The sequence below is a fragment of the Copidosoma floridanum genome, unplaced genomic scaffold (assembly GCF_036245765.1).
Source record: "Copidosoma floridanum isolate Cflo_tuat_1 unplaced genomic scaffold, Cflo_Japanese_pri ptg000020l, whole genome shotgun sequence".
In the NCBI taxonomy this organism is placed as follows: domain Eukaryota; kingdom Metazoa; phylum Arthropoda; class Insecta; order Hymenoptera; family Encyrtidae; genus Copidosoma; species Copidosoma floridanum.
The window spans coordinates 6325916-6347054 of record NW_028321897.1 but is presented as its reverse complement, the minus strand read 5'-3'; the positions used below and the strand labels follow the sequence as shown (position 1 = coordinate 6347054).

The 21139-nt window shown below is 33.9% G+C and overlaps 4 protein-coding genes across 5 annotated transcripts; 1 reads left to right on the top strand and 3 right to left on the bottom strand.

Annotated features, from left to right (window-relative positions):
* Nucleotides 1–1521: 1521 nt before the first annotated feature.
* Nucleotides 1522–3015, bottom strand: LOC106641394 (succinate dehydrogenase cytochrome b560 subunit, mitochondrial). Of its 2 annotated transcripts, none has more exons than XM_089593830.1 (5): nucleotides 2864–3015; nucleotides 2677–2736; nucleotides 2396–2610; nucleotides 2154–2296; nucleotides 1522–2073 (listed from the first exon to the last, which is right to left on the bottom strand). In XM_089593830.1, the coding sequence occupies exons 1-5, from the start codon at nucleotides 2881–2883 to the stop codon at nucleotides 1969–1971; spliced, it is 543 nt and encodes a 180-aa protein (XP_089449956.1). In that variant the 5' UTR covers nucleotides 2884–3015; the 3' UTR covers nucleotides 1522–1968. The 2 variants fall into 2 exon arrangements, with proteins under 2 accessions (XP_089449956.1, XP_014211289.2); XM_014355803.2 differs by having other exon boundaries at nucleotides 1524–2073; nucleotides 2396–2595; nucleotides 2680–2736.
* A 2724-nt stretch (nucleotides 3016–5739) lies between these two features.
* fwe (calcium channel flower) lies at nucleotides 5740–9532 on the bottom strand. The gene is made up of 6 exons (XM_089593829.1): nucleotides 9485–9532; nucleotides 9270–9421; nucleotides 8879–8999; nucleotides 8332–8539; nucleotides 8074–8181; nucleotides 5740–6304 (listed from the first exon to the last, which is right to left on the bottom strand). Exons 2-6 carry the CDS (start codon nucleotides 9270–9272, stop codon nucleotides 6166–6168), a joined length of 579 nt encoding a protein of 192 aa, XP_089449955.1. The 5' UTR covers nucleotides 9273–9421; nucleotides 9485–9532; the 3' UTR covers nucleotides 5740–6165.
* A 4037-nt stretch (nucleotides 9533–13569) lies between these two features.
* Nucleotides 13570–17911, top strand: LOC106641368 (Ribonucleoside diphosphate reductase large subunit). Its single transcript, XM_014355776.3, has 10 exons — nucleotides 13570–13940; nucleotides 14386–14474; nucleotides 14639–14816; nucleotides 14899–15262; nucleotides 15334–15638; nucleotides 15704–16255; nucleotides 16339–16526; nucleotides 16606–16914; nucleotides 16974–17162; nucleotides 17245–17911. The coding sequence occupies exons 1-10, from the start codon at nucleotides 13904–13906 to the stop codon at nucleotides 17458–17460; spliced, it is 2427 nt and encodes an 808-aa protein (XP_014211262.3). The 5' UTR covers nucleotides 13570–13903; the 3' UTR covers nucleotides 17461–17911.
* A 73-nt stretch (nucleotides 17912–17984) lies between these two features.
* Nucleotides 17985–20362, bottom strand: LOC106641397 (uncharacterized). Its single transcript, XM_014355805.2, has 5 exons — nucleotides 19563–20362; nucleotides 19037–19478; nucleotides 18728–18903; nucleotides 18596–18655; nucleotides 17985–18525 (listed from the first exon to the last, which is right to left on the bottom strand). The coding sequence occupies exons 1-5, from the start codon at nucleotides 20043–20045 to the stop codon at nucleotides 18097–18099; spliced, it is 1590 nt and encodes a 529-aa protein (XP_014211291.2). The 5' UTR covers nucleotides 20046–20362; the 3' UTR covers nucleotides 17985–18096.
* Nucleotides 20363–21139: the final 777 nt, after the last annotated feature.

The following is a 21139-nucleotide window of genomic DNA, read 5'->3' as shown; positions in this document are numbered from 1 at the left end:
TCAACAAAATCTTGAGCTTTCTTTTGCAATTCCTGTAGTTCATATTTATTTTCATCAAAAAGTTTTAAAATTGATACTATGGTTTGCTTATTTATGTGTGATTCCAAATAATTTAAACACAAAGTTTGTAGCTCAGTTATTTGCAATAGATGCGATAATTTGTATAAATTGTGAGAAATTTCATTCATATTACAAGTATTACCATACATATAATTTAAAAACTCTTTTACAACGTTCGCATCCCATTCTTTAAGTTTTATTTCATTTAAATTTGTTTCTCGCATATCAGAACTCAGCATTTTATTAAAAACATCACTTCGAGCACATAAAATAAATTTATGTACATTAAAAACATGACCTTTAGCAACAATTCTCAGGTCCGAGTGTTCTTGAGTTAAATAAAATCTTTGGATATCCCTTACTAATGAATTTACGGCCTTTTTCTTATAGAATATTTTAATTGGTAATGACAATCTTTTTGTTGACCCAAATATATCAGTTGCCAGTTTACATCCAACTTTGAGCATATTAGATTTGAACTTATGATCACCAACGTATTTTAATATAAATTCATACCTATCATTTGAGCCCAAGTCCATTAGCAGTTTAATATCATGTATGTAGCGTAACGAAAATGAAAATGATTTTTTTCCGAGTGGAAGTTCAAACTCTACATTACAATTTTTCGAGTCACCTATATATTGATAGTGTGCGATCGAAAAAAGGAAAGAATCTTCCGAATCTTTCAACGAGGTAAAAGCATGCATCTTCAAGGAGAATTGCTTTTGTAAACCATCAATAGTAACTGTATTCTGTGATGAATATAAAAAGTCCCAAGACTTATTACTGCAATTGTTTGTCTTACAACGTTCAAAGTTGCAATCAAATTCAAGCAATTCGTTGATGAAACTTTCCATTTTTATAAGATGTCTGAAAACTGAATTTAAAATTGTTTATTTCTATTCAGACAAAATTACAATTTTACGACAGTAAGGTGTTTTCTCTTTTTTTTAATTAAAAATCAAATTAACAGTACTTTACCTTTGTACTTATTGAGTGTTGATGTTGATGCACGCACGCGCGGGAAGAGTACAGTAAAATGAGTAAGTGGATGTCTCCGACGTCTCCGTAGTCCGTCCCAGTCCGTTCGTACTCCTTGTCTCCTCAAGTTCGGACTGTCCAATAATTCAGACGCCTTAATGCATCTCTCCACATGATCTCGCCCTAAGGATATGTGACGGTAAAACCGTCAAGGTTTTGAAACTTTGCCATCTACCGACATAATCAGTTTATTTTGCGATTTTTTTAAGAAACTGCTGGTTAAGTACTCTTCCAATTGTCTATTAACTGCTTAAAATTCTTATTAATAAATAAAATTGTCAGTTATTGTTGGAATTCAAAAAATTACCTGAAACTTTTTTTTATTCCATATTGAAATGTACAAAATAAATTAATAGTGGGCATATGGATGCTTTTATTATTTACTAAGAAGTTACTGTTATACTTTTAAAGTACATACAAACTTGGAAAATAAGAATTGAGCGTTTTTACTGTTGGTGTAATGATAATGGGTAACATGTACTTCTCACCGAATTATAACTGAATATTGTAATATATTTTATTCATATACATAAAATTTTTGCAATAAATGGCTGAAGTCAAAAATTATTTGCTAAATGACTCGTATTTTTTTTTTTTTTTTTTGGTAAATTAAACATCAGCTTGACACTATTTAACCTAATTTACACATTATTACAGAATAAAGATCAAGACTTAAATATATGTTTATTATTGACACTAACTGCTCGTCACACATATATTAAATGACACTAATATACAATAAATTTGATGAAACGGTTCACACTATTTTTTTAAAGTATATTATAAAACTTTAAACGGTCTTTTACGTCACCTCGATGCTTTTTTTTTTTGATAAAATAACTTCTTGAGCACAATTTTAAGTCAAATTTACATTAGAGCCAGAGCAAGAGCTGCTATGGTAGAAATGCCAATAACGGTGTATCCAGTAGTGTAGACGTCTTTGATTGTCAAAAACTTGCCCAAATCCCAAGCCTAAGACAAATAATCATTACAACTATATGCTAATGTTAAAATGATGGTGATAATTTTCAGAGTGTTAAATTATTTTTTACCAAGTGTCTGATACCATTGAAGTAATGGTAAGTCAATGGATAGGCAAGTAATGTTTTGCCGGTAACAAGCAACGCGGATGGCAAGCCCCATGCAGCAATAGCATCAATAAGGCAAGGAATCCCTCCAGGGTAGAACAACGTTCCTGGAAATACATGCGCACCAAGAGAAAAACTTTATTCTAAAACCGTTTTTAAAAATCTACACAAAAGTCTAACGGAAAGATACGGAAAGTAAGGATTACCAAAGGCAAGAATAATGGAGTATGAGCTCAGTATTATGCCAGTTGCACGATGTGATACAGACAGCATAGACGTCAGCTGGACCTGGTAGATCGTCAGGTGAGGAGACAACGGTCGCTTCAGTCGCATGTTCTTCTCATCGTGTGACTCGCATACTGGGGCTGCACGAAGGGCAGGGCTGTTCACGCAGACACTGACAGGACTGTATACAAACAAATTATGAAAAATGTTATAAAATAAGATGCAATAATGTTCGACAAAACAGGTTAAACGTTACATAACTCACCTGGACGTGTATAAACAGCGAAAATTACGGAGATCCAGGCTACGCCTGCACAGCAGTCTACAAATAATATTGGTTGATTTAGCTTTGATTGACGATTTAAGTTGTTAAAGAACGGTGTGACTTATTATCCCTCGTATACCTCTAGAAGCTTTCACCCGGATAAGTGTCAACAAAAACAACTTACCTCGTATAACAGAGCGCCATGATTTTACGATTGGCTGACTTTGAGATAAATAATCGTTACGAGACTTTTAAATATAACAAAGATTGTCTATTTTTGTAAACCGGCAACTGTTCATTTGGTAAAATACTGCGTTGTTGTGAACTTTGTGTGTATACATGTGGAAGTGTCAATAAGCAGACGAACGTAAGTTCGCGAGCTCTGTCGATTCGATAACTCGATGGTTGTCAAGATTCGAGATGGTTTGAATTTTTTTTTTTTTCAGAGTTTCAAATTTAATCTTCATAATAACTGTTTGACGAAGGTAAAGTATCACTTTTTTATTATAAAACAGCCAAAAGTGAAGAGGAAAACGGGGTATGGAAATAAAAGAGACAATGTTCACATTTACATTACTTACTCATTAATGTTTAATGACAACATGAGCATAAATAACGTTGATTTTTTTTTTCTAACACATGACGCTAAATTGCGACAGAGCTGTCAGGATGTTACTTAGACACTTAATTACTTTTGCAAATGTCATAATTTTCGGTGGATTCGAGACGAAGGTAACGTCTGCTTGACATACTGTAAATGACTACTACACCAATTCATTTTACAACTTGTGTGTGAATATGCGTATTATATTTTTGTGGTCGTGTTGACGTATTTATTTGTAATGTCAATGATAACTTATGCGCACAATCATTTGCGAATATAACTCGCGTATTAGTTTTTTTCTTCCTCAAAAAATCAATTTTTTTGATGTTTTTGAAGTAAATTGTTTGTGTCGAAAATTTTATTTAATCATCGGTTGTGTGACTTTGTATGTGCTCGCAAAAAATTTACAAACGATTTCAATAACAATCATCATATTAATATTAATATTACGTTCAAAAATAACAAGACATTTTTATTTGTTTGTATTCTTTTTTTTTCATGACGATTTTACTTGTATGACATTAAAGTAATCGTAAAATAGTTTCAAGATAATTTTCCAGAAAATTTTCAATGTATGTAATACGTGCAATATTCACTGTTGGTTAATTTTTTCGCTCATAACTCATATATGTATGTTACTCTTGATAATACAATAATATAAATGTAATAGAGTACTGAAAACCTTTCAGTACATTGCATGTTTCTCATTTTTGTTCCTTTAAGTGCGCTAACCACAAGAGACACGGTAATAATGCAATATAGCCGGTTACCACGCGATATATTGCACGAATAATTATTCCCCCTCTTTTGTACGTGTAATTTTTGGTGGCATTTCATGAACACGATATCATAACGATGCACACATTGCCTAGCCATGCTATATAAAACAAAATTGTCTTTATATTATCTACCACATTATTCCTTGACACAGAGCTATTTTCGACTATAACGATGTACAAATAAAATGACTCGTTTTAACAAACATTCAAAACATCACTGAGCTGATTGCTGTTGTGAGATTTTAAAGAAAACATTATATATAAATTATCGGCAAGTACTCCACGTGACAGCCATTACGTCGATGTAAAAATGCACGTGATTACGTTCAATTAACAATTGATATGACATTCAAATAATTTATATACAATTTTTCTCAAAGTTAGAGCTCAGTATACAACGTATAACTAATAAACGATTATATATTTATACATAATATATATTATACACTTAAGATAATAACATTGTGTAATGCATTATTTCATCCAAACATCTCTACTTTTGTATACACGACTACCAAAAATTCTATAGGTTCAAAAATTATAATAAAAATCACGTATGCTTCGTTAAAATTAATAATATTACGGTATACACGATTCATTGCAAAGTAAACATATACTTTTTAGCATTCGTACATTATATAACACTATTATTATTATTTATATACTTTTATAGTTGCGCTCCTCGAAAATTTGAAGAGTCTTTGTGTCTCGTGTATCTTAAAATTGTATTCTTTTATCATGTAGTATAAGCTTACAACTAGTAACCATACGTGAGGAGGCCAAGATTCAGCTGACTCTACGAAAAAACAATTCTTAGGTGTAAAACCGTACATAAAATAATATGAGACTCGGGACGAGGTTCTCTGTTGGGGAAAAATAGTTTGGCTGCTTTTGTAATCTCGTTCGGAATAATTTCTCTGTTGTGGAAGTAAAACTATTAAGTTGAACTCTTCGTAAGTTTTTTTAAGTTATTTTTTTACGAGACAAAAAAAAACTAAAATCGTAAAACATTCTGAGAAAAGTGGGCAACTCGAAAGAAGACAAAAATTCAACCTAATCAGCTAATTATAGAGAAATCTTTCCGAAATTGAAAGATGTATGTTTATATGGGAAGTAGCTAAAAAAAATTGAAGCCTAATTACGCATTAACCAGGACATCGACGGCGATATGTAGTTCCCAATTTAAATACGTCGACTAAAAATCAGTCCTTTGGGTTTACCATTTTTAATATAAAACTTTCTAAAAATCAAAAGGAATGTATATAGGAAGTATATACCATTCATCATAAGTATTTAGTTATTTATCGTCAAGGAGGTTGTTTTTAAAAAAGTAAGTAGCAATACACATTATCATTAATTTGGTATTATATAAATTAATTTGTCCATTTTTCAAAATGGTAACTATTTTTCTCAAAAATTGTTTTCATGAGATCAATAGATATCGATGTATCTAATCACCTATTTCACGATAAATTTTCGAAAGTGTATATCAAAATGAGATTATGTAATATTTTCAAAATCTATTTTTGAAAATAAATATTTCAAATAATATTTAATTAATTAATTAAAAACGATAATTTGTTACTGCACAAGTAGGAAAATAGTGATGAAATGAACAAATTAGTTTGATGTAAAAAAATAGACTTTAAACTTTCCAATAGCGAAATCTTCCTTCGATTTACAAATGATCAATGTTATTTTTCGAGTTTTCGAAAAAATGAACGTAAAAATTAAAACTGTTGAAAAAATCTGCGATAAACTCACATTAAATACTCAGTCAACATGTATATATTATATAAATAACAAACAAACGTGAAATGTACCTTACCTTTGCTAATATTTTTCTACGTGCAACATAAGAACTCACTAGTAATTAACAATCATCACTTAAAACAGCAATAAATAAACTCCTTGCGACCTACGTTTGCCTTACAAAATTCAAAATCATCTATAAACTTACTTTGTTTGAATATATAAAAGACAAAAAAAAGGATAGAAGAAAAAGTTCAAGATAAAACTCATTTGCTCTCGCGTCATTCGCAAACGGCTCTATAGTAATAGTAGTTTAGTAGTAGCAGTAGTAGCGAAATGTCTTCGAGGACGTCAGACGTTGCTGTCGGGCCTTGGGCTGATGCCCATTGGCTGAGCGTTTTCAACCAGGTTCGACCTCGTGCTCGACGACACTCCCTGCTGCTGCTGCTCAGTCACCGCCGCTGCTCTGATCATATCATCTCTCGATGCCCTGCAAACATTTCGCAAGATTATTATTTTTTTTTTTCCCCACCCTCTTAATAATTTTTCTATCGAGTTCACGAGAAAGGACACAAATTTACTCGATGTGCGATCTAATTCAGCATTGGTTGAGAGAGTAATTGTACATATAAGTAGTGCGTATTTCAGAAATGAAATCGACAACTGTTGAAGTTTGCCGATTCACTTATCTGCCAATCAAATGATTGATTTAGCCCAATCAATCAATAAGGTAGTGAATAGTTGTGTTAACTACAATATCAATTTACGAAATTAAAAAGTTCTAATTTTACAAACAGGTGTAAATTAAATATTAATGAAAGATACATACACATATAGCCACAACATAAATGTACAAGCGTGCTTAAAGAATAAATAGTGATGATTGAAATCCAGTTGAATCGAATACATTAAAATCAGTTATCTACAATTTCGTTTGGTGTAAAACTGACAAGTACGTTTTTCCTTTTTTTACGTGACTTTTGAAAAAGTTGACTACCCTTTTTACTTGGTAATGATGAACAATATAAATAAATTTAAAAAAAAGAAATGTACTAATTTTTATACAAAATTTTATTGAAAAAAAAATACAAAATTAAATAATTATTTAATTTTATTAAATAAAAAAATCGTACGCTTATTTCAAGTAATACTTAAAAATAGTATTTATTACAAATATTCTGAGATTCCGAGAAAACATCATTAATAGCTGATTGAAATTACTATTAAAATGAAAGATACTGAAAGGTATAAATTAATTAGAAATCACGACTCTTATGTTTACTTGACACATGAATATCTAAGACATACAATCACATCAATTGAGAATTACAAAGCCTCACGAATCTTTGTATTCTTTTAGGACATTAATCTAAAAATTTTTTTAAAGTAAAATAGACGGTAAACAGTCTATTACATTACAATTCGTAAAAACTTCAATTTAAACACAAACAAGTCAAACTTCTACTACTAGCAGTCTGTTATTTAATATAATACACATTTGAACTAACAAACACAATCAACAGGAAGTGAATAATGATCTAAAGAGAGTGAAAAAAAAAAAAAAACTAAAAACGAAAAAGGAATGTCCAAGCGAATGGGAGATGGAGCGTGTTATGATTTATTGCCTGGTTAGTGGAGTTGTATGATTAATTGTAATTTGCAGCTTATGTTGGTCTCCAGACATCAGGATCCTCCATGAGGGTTGTATGCTGAGTGCCTGGCGGCACTGGCTCCTGTGGAGAGCCAACCGAAGTTGTGGGCAGGCCTCCTGCTTCGAGCCCGGCACCTCTGTTATTTCACACATTTTTCATGGTTACGAACACACGTTTTGCTTTTTGCAGATTTGTCAATTTCTAAGCTACTACTTGTGAGCCGCCTCGTGTTAATAAAAAGCGGCGACAAAATACGCAAAGATTTATATATTTGGAAAGTGCAAATGTTTTTTCAATTGTTAATTGATTTTGCTTAGGAATAAGATTTTTAAAATTGCCACCTTTGAATTTATCAAAGCTGTAAGCCAATTTTTAGTTGTTTTGATTAATATTAAAATGTAAAAACCACCACACAAATAAATACCTTTACAATTTTAAATGCAAAGCCAAAATTATTAGTTAGTTTACTGATTTTTCTCTATTACGAATCAGTTGTAGCAAAATGTAAGCAAATAGCGATTTACACATGAAACTTCAAGCAACTTAATTTAAAGTTTAGTACGAAAAAAAAAAAAAAAAAACTTAGTATAAAAAAATTTCTACTTACTTTTTGCCAATAGACATCATTCCATAAATTATACCAGTTGCAAATATCAGACCACTACCAAATATAGTACTTGGACCCGGACATAGGAAGATTGCAGGTATCGCTAGACTGTAATAATAATAAGCAAGATTATCAGTGTGAAAAACTAAGGTGAGTGTAAAATGCAAATTTATTATGTAACAAGTAGATGTGTAAAAAACAAAATTGCTTTTGTGTTATCTGTATATGTACATGTACGTTTCCTTTTGAAATACATACCCACAATAAGCAGCTGCTCTATTCCAATACGGTCTTTTGTCCACCCAGTCGCTCAACTGTTGAACAAAGTCAATGAACATACAACAACAAGGTGCCTCGATTGTAATAACTAAAAATCCGGCAACCATCTGCCACAGGCCACTTAGGAAGCAGCTCACTTGTGCCAGTAAAATTCCAGCACAATTCCATGCTCCCAAAAATATTGCAACTAAAATGCATAATGATTGGGTTAGCTTTTCGTTAAATTACTTCAATAAACATGAGCATACATCCAAAAGAGCATCAGACATACAAAGAAGCAAAACAAAGAACTCTGCAGTTTAAATTTAGACTTTGATGTATTAATCACAAAGCCCATGGATGAGGATAAAAATTACTCAGTAGCGTGAGTTTTGTAGGCTGAAAATTCACAGACACCAAGACGCTACTGGAGAAAACTTTTGAATGTCAAACAGGGAACATAGAAAATTACTTATAAGTACAAGGATGTCACTGTTCTAAAGCTGAAAGCATAGAGAGAAACAAAACATAAAAAGTGTATGATTACTGAAACTGCCAACAGTGCCCAATGCACGTCCTGCGTACTTGAGGTACCAGGGCACATCGTCCTTGGGGGATGGGTCCTGTCCCGGCCTCTGCATGATAGCAGCCAACTTTTCTCCGAAAGACTGTACATATAAAAAAGAAAAAACTCAGATGAACAAATAAAATATGTTTCAAATGTTTGATTCAGTGAGTGCACATGCACGGTATATCAGTGTGCCGTGCATGAACGGAATGTCCGTGGAGGAATAAGTCAAAAGAGTAAGTATAAAAGAAAGGGTGAGGGACAATATATTGTTGCAAATCACTTCATCAGTGGAAAGAAAAAAAAAAAAAATAAAATAAACGAAGGAAGGAAGGAAGGAAATTATTTGGCTTGTATACCAGACACTCACCATTTTTGGAGCAGCTGCTGTAGCAACGACTAAAGAATAACAATAAGCTTCCTTCTCCTGGTCGTCGTCGTCCTCCTCCTCCTCTTCCTTCCTAGCGCTGGCTGACAGAAATGTGTGACACAACAGCAGTTGTTGTATCGGTGTCCGCCCCCCTGTTTTTTAGAAACAAGACTGAATGATTTTTAGGCATAAAAAACGCGGATTATCGAGGAGACTCTCGCGAGGGACCCGCGCGCACACATGCAACTCGGTCTGACTCTTTCTGTGGCTGCGCTGTAGGGAGAGATTCGGAGAGAGGGAAATCGACCCCGACCCCTTGTGTTAAGTACGTGTACGTATATCGGTATATAATATATACCCCCCAAACCTACCCTAAAGCTAATATATTTTTTTTTTTTTTTTATATTATAGTGCTCTACGTCCGGCTCCTTTTTAATAAGGGCACTACTATGGGCACTTAGCACTTGGGAAAGGGACAAGGAAAGGGGAGGCCTCCCATCACTGGGAGGGGGGTAGGGGGAATTAGGCAAATTTGCTGCGAGAAGGTCGCCTAAACCCTCCTCGAGGAGCATTGCGTGGTGAAAAAGCACATGTGAAAGATACAGAGGTACTTTGCCCGTAAAAGTCGCACTGGCCGGGAATTGAACCACGGTCTCCCGCGTGCCAATCCACGACCTAGCCGACCGAGCCACCGCGCGCTCTTAAAGCTAATATATATTAATCTATACCAGATTTCCTTTGAATGGCCTAAAACCTTTAAGGGTAGTAAACAGCCCGAAAATGACCACAGCAACGACGCTTAATTAATTTTCTAGTGTCATATGCCAATAAATTACGCATCTTTTTCTTTAATTAATGTTTATCATTTTTACCTACATAAGGAGAGGAGAGCGGGGTGCATTTTATTTAAGGGGGTAAGATGGCACACTCGCCAAAAGTTATGTCGCTTGAAAAAAAATACTTACAATATTGTTGTTGCTTACACTCACAATGGATCCAATTACTTATAGTATTGATTTTTCTTCGATTTGTACCAGCACAATTGAATTATGCTCATACATTTTTTAAACACAAACATCTTTTAGTAAATAAATACTCCCTGACAATAAATAGTGCTAATTATAAATTTTTTAACCGATTTCTAAAGTTTCGATCTATCATCTTACTTTCAACTAAAAATGAAATCTTATCGATGTAATTCATGGTCATGAGGGAGAGTTGATAAATTTGTCTCGTATGATATATATGAGATCATCGGCTAGCGACGGGGTATTAAATAGTAATTTTAATAGGCACTAAGTAATGTATACCAATAACCCATTTTTACTGATAAATGATATTAGAATTTGTTTTACTTACATTAAATTACATTAAAAGTATTCTTGCATTGATGTATTTGAATTTTTTTTAAAGTTAAAAAATGTGCTGATAACTTTCTCACAATTCCACGCGGATTCACTTTGTCATCGTATTTAAAAATAATTGACACCTTTTTCACGAAAAGTCAGTACTTATAATTTATAATGGCTGTATTCCGCAAATGCTGCCAGCAGTTGAGTTACGTACGTTAACAATGATTTTATCATTCTGGTAAAAAGAGCACGGTGTAAGATATACGTGGAGTGTTATGTGTAGTAATTAAAGTAATTACTACTAAGTAATGCCATATGTTCGATTTTATTAAACATAAGTAAAACATCTACACTTTTGGATATCAATTTTCGGGTAAAAGATAAATTGTACTCTTGCCGCAAATAGCACGAACATTATTAACTTTTTATTTTATATCTACAGGATTAGTTGCGGCTGGTTTGTAATTAATTACATGGCTCTACTGTAAGTCATAATAGTTATTTGGATCAGCGCCATCTAGCGTTGCGAATTTTTGAACTAAAAAGTGGCCCTAAAATTCTGAAACAGAGCTTTCGCTCTTAGAGCCATTTAACCCATTATAAACCAGCCGCAACTAATTTAGTAGCTATAAAATGAAAAAATAACGATACGTGTGTTTTTGGCGGCAAGTTAACAATCTATCTTACGCTTGAAAATTTATCTTCAAAAGTACAAACACATAGGAGGTCGATTTTTTGGTAAAAAATAGATTGTTAACTTGCCGCCAAAAACACACGTATCGTTATTTTTTTGTTTTATAGCTTCATCATGAGTTGCGGCTGGTTTATAATTGACTAAATGGCTCTAATCCTGAATGCTCTGATTGAGAATTTTAGGAGCCACTTATGGCAAAAAAATTAAGACCGCTAGATGGCGCTGATCCAAATAAATATTGCTATTTACATCAAAGACACTTTGATAATTACAAACCAGCCGCAACTAATCTCATGAATAGACGCTAAATAGTTGACATTTTTTATGCTACTTGCGGCAAGTTTCTACATCAGTATACTACATATCTTATATGGCTCATAAGATCGACAATATTTACAAAATTACAATACTCTTGACCTTTTACCATTAACTCATGTAAGCACAAATTAATCAGTCCATTAAAGAGACAACCGAAGAAAAAAGGCCTGAAAAAGAAGCACAGTCACACGAAAAGTCTTATACAAGAATGGAGCATTGGATCTCACTTGATCAGAGAAGGTTGGGTTCTTTGTTTACTTATAACACTTAAAATTTACATCTCTGTAATAAATGTATTTTCCAATTAGTGAGATCCGATGCTCCATTCCTAGAAGACTCTTCGTGTGGCTGCTTCTTTTTAAGACCTTTTTTCTTCAGTTGTCTCTTTTCGACTGATTAATTTACGTGTATATTTGATCGTGATTTACGATTTCTGTAACACAAATTTTGCTATGTACATATTATACAAGTTAACTGTTTATTGGAAATCTAAAGTTGAAGGGCTGTTCTTTCATTAGTTAATGGTAAAAGGTCAAGAGTATTGTAATTTTATAAATATTGTCGATTTTATGAGCCATATAAGATAAGTAGAATATTCATAGTTTTGGAGGTCGATTTTTAGGTAAAAGATAAATTGTAAAGCAATTTAAATTAAGTGAGTTCCAATGCTCCATTTTGAGGAGACTCTTCCTGTGTAACTGAACTTCTTTTTTAAACTTTTTTTCTTTAGTTGTCTCTTTTGGACTTATTACTTTACGTATCTATTTAATCATTGTTCAAGATTTCTGTAACACAAATCTTGGTATGTACATATTATATAAGTTAGCTGTTTATTTAAACTAGAAAGTTAAAGGGCTGTGCTTCCGCGAGTTAATGATAAAAGGTCTAAAGTATTTTAATTCTGTAAATATGGTAGATTTTATGAGCCGTATAACATAAGTGGAATATTTATACTTTTTAGGGTCCATTTACAGGTAAAAGACATGTTGTAAACTTGCCGCAAGTAGCATAAAAAATGTCAACTATTTATCGTCTGTTTATTAAATTATTTGCGGCTGGTTTATAACTAATAAAGTGACTTTACTGTAAGTAGCAATAATTATTTTGGATCAGCGCCATCTAGCGGTCTTTATTTTTTGGCCAAAAGTGGCTCCTAAAATTCTCAACCAGAGCATTCAGGATTAGAGCCATTTAGTCAATTATAAACCAGCCGCAACTCGTGATGAAGCTATAAAATAAAAAAATAACGATACGTGTGTTTTTGGCGGCAAGTTAACAATCTATCTTATGCTTGAAAATTTATCTTCAAAAGTACAAACACATAGGAGGTCGATTTTTTGGTAAAAAATAGATTGTTAACTTGCCGCCAAAAACTCACGTATCGTTATTTTTTTGTTTTATAGCTTCATCACGAGTTGCGGCTGGTTTATAACTGACTAAATGGCTCTAATCCTGAATGCTCTGATTGAGAATTTTAGGAGCCACTTATGGCAAAAAAATTAAGACCGCTAGATGGCGCTATCCAAATAATTGTTGCTATTTGCAGTAAAGTCACTTTATTAATTATAAACCAGCCGCAAATAATTTAATAAACAGACGATAATTAGTTGACATTTTTCATGCTACTTGCGGCAAGTTTCCAATTTATCTTTTACCTGTAAATCGACCTTAAAAAGTATAAATATTCCACTTATCTTATGCGGCTTATAAAATCTACCATATTTACAAAATTACAATACGTTAGACCTTTTACCATTAACTCACGGAAGCACAGCCCTTTAACTTTATAGTTTACATAAACAATTAATTTATATAATACGTACATACCAAGATTTGTCGAAAAGAGACAACTGAAGAAAAAAGGCTCAAAAAAGAAGTTCAGTCACACAGGAAGAGTCTCCTAAAAATGGAGCATTGGATCTCACTAAATAAAAAATACATACATTTATTACAGAGAAGTAAATTTGAAGTATTACCTATATATAAACTTCTTGCACACGACACGGCGGAGAGGTCAGGTCAGGGACTGTCACGGCTTTCAACTTTCAACAACCAATCGAAGGGAAGTTGGTCTGTCAAAAGGCGCGAACACCATGTGAACACAGTGAACACCGCTGTCTTTCCCGCGAAAAGCCAACTAACCACTTAACCAGTTAACGTACTGATGTATGTGAGGCAGTTCTTAGTAGACTTTGCTTAAATTAAAGTTGTAATTTTTCAAGTACTTCTTCCGATCTCTTTCTGGCGATCGAATCTGGATCTTTGAAAAAATGGTAGCCAAGGGAAAGATGTTCGTCGTTAAGCGAAGTAAGTACTGGGATCTTATCTATTTTAGAGCATGCATATTCTACAGGTTAGATTTCCTTTGTTTTAAAATTTTTAAATCGGAGCTAATCGTTTTCGGTGATCTTATCTATTTTAGAGCATGCATATTCTACAGGTTAGATTTCCTTTGTTTTAAAATTTTTAAATCGGAGCTAATCGTTTTCGGTGATGAAGGTTTTTGCTGCTACTATCGTTTTACTTATTCTCTTTAACGTAGCTTTTAATAATTCCTACGTATTTACCTTCGTTTTTTCCTTTATCTTCTCTCTTTATTGGTATATAAATCTTTCTAAAATTCAGTCACGTGCAATAGCACGGTACTTCTCCAAATGATATTTTTCATTTAATTGCATGTTTTGTTTCTAGGATCCATCAAATCTTATTGGATTGATTCGATTTTTTGATACACCTTTTTTTTTTGTTTTAGATGGGCATACCGAGGAAGTTCATTTCGACAAAATCACTTCAAGAATCCAGAAACTGTGCTATCGCTTGGATATGGATTTCATTGATCCAGTAAGACAAACAAAATGTGACATTTAAAAATAATATCTTTTCAACCAAGACACCATCATTTTTTTAACTTCATAAAAAATGGAGTATTTTTGAAAATCAAATTATTTTGTTTGCAAGTAAAAAAAAAATTACCAGTTTTACTTACATTATACCGTTTTCTGTAGACGGCGATCACATTTCGCGTTATCAATGGGCTTTATTCTGGAGTCACAACAGTGGAACTTGATAACCTGGCAGCAGAGACTGCTGCTACGATGACAACCAAACACGCAGATTATGCTATATTGGCCGCCAGAATAGCAGTATCAAATTTACACAAAGAAACCAAGAAAGTATTCAGTGGTAAAAATCAATCATTGAGTCTGTTTAAGAAATAAAATTTATGTTGATTTTGCTTCACATGTAATGTTCTGTTATGTTTCAGATGTAATGTCAGATTTACATGACATGATTAATCCTGTTACCAAAGAACGTACCCCAATGATCAGTAAAGAGTATAACGAAATCATCCAAAAACACAAGGATAGACTGAATTCTGCCATCATTTATGATAGAGACTTTGGTTACAATTATTTTGGATTTAAAACTTTAGAGAGAAGCTATCTTTTAAAAATCAATGATAAAGTAGTTGAACGTCCTCAGCATATGATAATGCGAGTTGCTGTTGCCATCCACAAGGAAGATCTTGACAAAGTTATAGAAACTTACAACTTCATGTCTGAGCGTTACTTTACACATGCGTCTCCAACGCTTTTTTCTGCCTGTACTCAACGCCAACAGATGTCCAGGTACAATTTGAACATACTCTATAATTTTCTGCAGCTACTGTATACAATAATTTTAAACATTGGTCTTTCAGTTGTTTTTTGCTAACAATGACAGACGACAGTATCGAAGGAATTTTTGATACTTTGAAAAGATGTGCTGTAATTAGTAAATCAGCAGGAGGCATTGGTCTCAGTGTACACAACATTCGTGCGACTGGCACCAAAATTGCTGGTACCAATGGTATTTCAAATGGGTTAGTTCCAATGCTGAGAGTTTTCAACAATACAGCCTGCTATGTTGATCAGGGAGGTAACAAGAGACCAGGGGCATTTGCCATTTACTTGGAGCCATGGCATGCCGATGTATTTGAATTCCTTGATCTAAAAAAAAATACTGGTACGTTTATTCAAAGATTTTGAACTATGTGATTGATTTCCAGAGTCAATTTTTTTTCTTAACAGGTAAAGAAGAGCGTAGAGCAAGGGATCTATTTTACGCTCTGTGGATCCCAGACTTGTTCATGCAAAGAGTTTTAAATAATGAAAAGTGGAGTCTCATGTGTCCCAAAGAGTGTCCTGGATTGCCCGACGTTTGGGGCGCTGAGTTTGAAAAATTGTACACCACATATGAAGAGGGGCAAAAATACAAGAAGCAAGTCGATGCCAGAACGCTGTGGACGGCTATTCTGAAGTCTCAAGTTGAAACTGGAACGCCTTACATGCTTTACAAAGACCACTGCAACCGCAAGTCGAATCAGCAAAATCTGGGCACCATCAGAAGCAGCAACTTGTGTACCGAGATAGTGCAGTACTCCTCACCGGATGAAGTAGCAGTTTGCAATTTAGCATCCATTGCCGTCAACATGTTCATCAATGCCGATAAAAAGTCTTACGATTTTGGTAAATTAAAAGAAGTTACCAAAGTCGTCACCAAAAATCTCGACAGAATCATTGATCTCAATTACTATCCCGTCGAAGAGGCAAGAAACTCAAATTTCAAGCACAGGCCAATCGGTAATTAAAAAAGTTTGGTCACCATAATTCGTTGGTTAAACTAAATCATTTCAAATATTATAAGTATAGGTTTTTCTCCCCAGGTATTGGCATTCAAGGATTGGCAGATGCATTCTTACTGATGCGTTTTCCATTTGAAAGTGAAAAAGCTCAAAAGCTCAACATTCAGATTTTCGAAACCTTGTACTACGGCGCTCTGGAGGCCAGCTGTGAGTTGGCTCAATTAAATGGGCCATACTCCACTTATGAAGGTTCTCCAGTCAGCAAAGGCGTAAGTAGCACAATTAATTTTTTACTGCCAATTACAATACTCTAAATACTGGGTGGCTACTGTAGATATCTTCTTGCAGATCTTACAGTATGATATGTGGAATGTTACTCCAACTGATCTTTGGAACTGGTCATCCTTGAAAGCCAAAATAGCCCAACACGGGGTCCGCAACTCGCTGCTTCTTGCTCCGATGCCAACAGCATCGACGGCCCAAATTCTTGGCAATAATGAGTCAGTTGAACCATATACGAGTAATATCTACCAAAGACGCGTACTTTCCGGGGAATTCCAGATTGTTAATCCTCATCTCTTGAAAGATCTAACTGAGCTAGGTCTTTGGGATGAAGATATGAAGGCCAATATCATAGCTAACAATGGGTCCATTCAAGTAAGTTAAAAAAAAACTAAACAAACAACTAGCAAATACTTATCGTAACTTGCTTTCAGAACATTGATTGCATACCCGATGACTTAAAAGAGCTGTACAAAACTGTTTGGGAAATTTCTCAAAAGACAATTTTAAAAATGGCTGCGGACAGAGGAGCTTTTATTGATCAGTCTCAATCTCTCAACATACACATGGCTCAGCCAACACCAGAAAAACTAACTTCAATGCACTTCTATGGCTGGCAAGCGGTAAAACATATTATAATCACTCGTTTTTAACCAATCTTTGGTGTTTAAATAAAAAGGCTAATTTTTCGTCACTTTTTTCCAGGGATTAAAAACGGGTATCTATTATCTTAGAACAAAGCCAGCTGCCAATGCCATACAGTTCACAATAGATAAGTCGAAACTTCCAAATGGAACGCCTATAAAAAACGGCAGCCTCTTAAATAATAGTACCACAAAAGATGAAAATGAAGACGAAGAAGATGCCAGACTCGTTTGCTCCCGTGAAAACCCTGATGCGTGCATGATGTGCAGCGGATGAAATGCTTGTTAAAAATTATATATTTTTATAGATACGTCAAATTTATTTTATTAATATTAGTTTTGTTTGGTCAATCAAATAAGAATTAGATTATAAAGAGTATTTTTAGTGTAAAAAAGTATATTCATCGAGTTATTTTTTTTAATTTCTTAAAAAAAAAAGAAAAAATTAAATTAAATTAAATACTTTTTTGCACCTAGTGTAATTCAAGTAGTTCTGTAAAATATAGTTCACCTGATTTTTTTTGTATACAATAACCCTGATTACTACTTATAAAAAAAAAAATCATGGTACAGTCAACCCTTAATCGATTAATCATCAAATCCTACTAAGTCTCAAACACGAGGGCCTATTCAAAATCAGTCTATGTTTGAGGTTGCTAATTATTGTTGGTGAAATTGTAAAAGTAGTTTAAAAAACTCAAAGGGTTCTATCATAATTTAATTAATAAATCGAGTTTTTAAAGTAAATCTCGTTTATTTTGAAAGTTATCTTGAATAACTTGAAAAGATTATTCGTAGACCAGGAACATCTTAATAACATTCTTATTTTTTTTCTGAGTACAAAAATATAAATATAAAAAACTATATCCTAAAAAATACAGAAAAACCGCATGCTAAGTTTTAATCGTGATAGTTATACATTCTCTTGCAAGCTTTTCAATCTTAATCTATCACGAAATCGACGGAGCACCAAGAACTCATCCAGACTTGCTTCGTTTTTAACTATGCAGAAATCAATTGCAGTTTCAACTAGTTTCTGAACTTCGGAATACCTCATATTTTCAACTGAGGTATACTTTTCATTTCTATCTAATTTGAAAATACTTTCTGCCGTTTCATGTAGTCTAGTCTTGCATTTCGTGCATGTATTTTGGATGTCTGACTCCAGCTTTACTTCGACGTTTTTGAAGGGTTCAGTACCTTCCAATGAAGCGTCAGCTTGTATTCTTTTGAAAGGCACCATTTCTTCATAAGATACATCATTGATATTGATAACAGGACTGATACTTCCAACATTAATCGTTTCACTTTTTTCTGTTATTTCAACGATGGGTTCTATTACCTAAAATCGAAAACGTATTTGTATGCAAATATCTAAAGTAATTTTAAATCATAATATTAATCAAACATACCGCTTGCAATTGCTGAGAAGTATCATTATCATGATTTTCGCTCGTAGTTACGCAATTATTCTGTAACGTGAATAAATTCGATCACAAGAATGAAAAATATTTTAATTATCAATCAATAACAGGCATAGTTACATTTTGTGTAGGTAGAGAGTCGATGGAAATAAATTTTGTAGCTCTGCTCTCAGCAAAAGCATGATGTTCATTGAATGGATTTTTTCTTTTTGAACTTCGCGTATAATCAACGGGTGTATTTGTAAAACAATCTTCATCTTTTTCAACTTTTATCGAGCTTTCATTTAGATCTGCCACTATAAAATTGTAAAATATTTAATTTCAATACTTTTAACATCCTCAAAAAGGAAAAATTTCAATAAAATAGCATATTGAAATCGGATAAAAATGTTTTAAAAACCCTGAGAAAAGTAATCAAATGTATGTTACCCATTGAATCATCGTAATATGAATTCTGCGATATTTGCTTAATACATTTGTCAGGTATGTTGGATACGTTTTTTGGAGTTTTGTATAAGCTGGTCATCCAATTTTCTGAAGACCCATTAGCAGTATCGTACATGGGCTCATCATCAGAGTTTACACCACTAAACTGCGACAGTTTCATAGACACCGAATCACAACTCATCATTGAATATTCCACTTGTTTATTTTCCAGCCTCTTTGGCCTAACCACCTGTTGATTGTGAACTTTTGCAGATCCACCGCTACACGTGACATAGCCTTCCAAAGGCGAATTTTGATTAGACACTCTCCTTATCATCATTTTTAGCTTGGGAGTTTTGTCTTGGCCCAACCGAGGGCTCTCAACCTTGACAGCTTTTGCTGCATTTTTCTTCCTAAACTTGGAAGTCGTGGGTGTGCTTGACAACTGAAACAAAAATTCCAAATAGTTAAAGAAAAAAAAAAAAATAATAATCACAAAAAAGTAGTACAAATAAAAAAGTATCCTTACGATGATCTTCTTGGGATTCTTGAGGTCGAACATCAAGTAATCCTTGATAGCTTGCAACTGTAAATCCGTAAACCGCTCACCATGCAAAACAGCAGCGATCTCACCACTGAGACTATCAACGCTTCTCTGATCAGGCCAAAAGGTCTTGATCGTGATACCCTTGTCCTGCAGTACCTTTTTCACATTCCTGATACAGTCGTTCGTGTACTTGATGGCATCCTTCCAATTGTCGGGTACTTGCTCGGCGTGCTGAGCAATGACAATCGCATTTTCTTTCAAGTACTTGACTAGACTGCTCGTCCGCTCCTCGGACTGTCTCTGTAGGAAGGTTCGCCTGATGAGCTGCTTGCAGGTGTCGGTGTGCGGGTTGCCGGTTTTGAACTCCCCCAGGAACATCGGGTTCAGCTGAAGGAGCTCGACGAAGCGCCGGTACATGTCAAACATGCGAAACGAGAAGGTCGTCATCGGCACCGCCTCGGCCATCCTTACTTGTGTACTTTTTTGGTTTTACAATGTTACGTTGCGCTCGAAGGGCTATAGTTCGACAGACATTGTTTAACAAACAAGAATCAACAAGGAAAAACAAAACCATGCGCGTCGACACGTTCCGGCGGGGAAAAATTCGAAAAACGACGACAGTTGCGGATAAACAGGAACGTTATGATACTATCTCGGGTTAATACAAGGAGAACAGAGAAAAAATGCTATCAAAAGGTTGTACAAGTGTCGGATTACATTTTACAACGAAAGACGTTACACACGCACTCGTTAATATTTTAACTTACGGTGTAACTCGAGAGGCCGGCTCTCTCGGCGAATGTAAACAAAAAGCGGTATACCTTATGGTGCATTTTCACGAGACGTCCACGCGTTTGGCGTTGCAACGCAAGGAATTTTATACCCAAAACCCCCAAAGATGTCTTTTAGATGGGCATTAGATGCTTATAAGACATCTACAAAAAATCTTGTGAAAATATGTTAACTAGGCATATATATATTTTTCACACTAGCGCCATCTCGCGCGGCTAATTTTAAATAATCGAACGGATTTGAGCTTTCAGAATCTCAAAACAAAATTATCGGCGTGGATTTGCGCATTATTTCTAGCTAGGAAAACAGAATTATATCTTAATATTCTTGATTGCATGAGGTCCTACTGAGGGTAAAGGGATATTTTCGAGGAGTTTTTTTTTTTTTCACTATACATTGTAATAAAAATTAATTTCAGGAAAAAACATATTTTAGTTGGATGTTAAATAAAAATACATGTTCTCTATATAAAGAATTTTATATTTTGGAGTGTGGATTTTTTATCATGAGGCTAATTTTACAGCAATAAAACTCTGGTGCTTTTGGTCAAGAAATTTCAACTTAGGGAATCAAAAGCCACCAATCGCTTATTTATTTTTTTTAGTGTAAAAATTACATTAACATTGTCTCCATGAATTGCAAAAATCAACACTTAGCCCGTGAATTGAACACAAGGGTCTAATTGAGCATTACACGCTTTAAAAACACTCTCCACAAAATATTGTTGAAGATCAAAGAGGGATTTTGTATAAATGAATAACACTAAA

Excerpts from the sequence above, each read along its gene's own strand:
- LOC106641394 (XM_089593830.1), bottom strand. The coding sequence starts at position 2,883 with ATGGCGCTCTGTTATACGAG. Across the intron at positions 2,737-2,863 it reads ATGGCGCTCTGTTATACGAG|ACTGCTGTGCAGGCGTAGCC; the intron begins GTAAGTTGTTTT and ends TATTATTTGTAG. Across the intron at positions 2,074-2,153 it reads TCAATGGTATCAGACACTTG|GCTTGGGATTTGGGCAAGTT; the intron begins GTAAAAAATAAT and ends TATTTGTCTTAG.
- fwe (XM_089593829.1), bottom strand. Across the intron at positions 8,540-8,878 it reads GGGCACTGTTGGCAGTTTCA|TTGCAATATTTTTGGGAGCA; the intron begins GTAATCATACAC and ends TATGCATTTTAG. Across the intron at positions 6,305-8,073 it reads ATGATGTCTATTGGCAAAAA|GGCATCGAGAGATGATATGA; the intron begins GTAAGTAGAAAT and ends AAATGTTTGCAG.
- LOC106641368 (XM_014355776.3), top strand. The coding sequence starts at position 13,904 with ATGGTAGCCAAGGGAAAGATGTTCGTCGTTAAGCGAA. Across the intron at positions 14,817-14,898 it reads AACCAAGAAAGTATTCAGTG|ATGTAATGTCAGATTTACAT; the intron begins GTAAAAATCAAT and ends GTTATGTTTCAG. Across the intron at positions 17,163-17,244 it reads ACTTCTATGGCTGGCAAGCG|GGATTAAAAACGGGTATCTA; the intron begins GTAAAACATATT and ends ACTTTTTTCCAG.
- LOC106641397 (XM_014355805.2), bottom strand. The coding sequence starts at position 20,045 with ATGGCCGAGGCGGTGCCGATGACGACCTTCTCGTTTCGCATGTTTGAC. Across the intron at positions 19,479-19,562 it reads AGAATCCCAAGAAGATCATC|TTGTCAAGCACACCCACGAC; the intron begins GTAAGGATACTT and ends TTTTTGTTTCAG. Across the intron at positions 18,526-18,595 it reads CTTCTCAGCAATTGCAAGCG|GTAATAGAACCCATCGTTGA; the intron begins GTATGTTTGATT and ends TTTCGATTTTAG.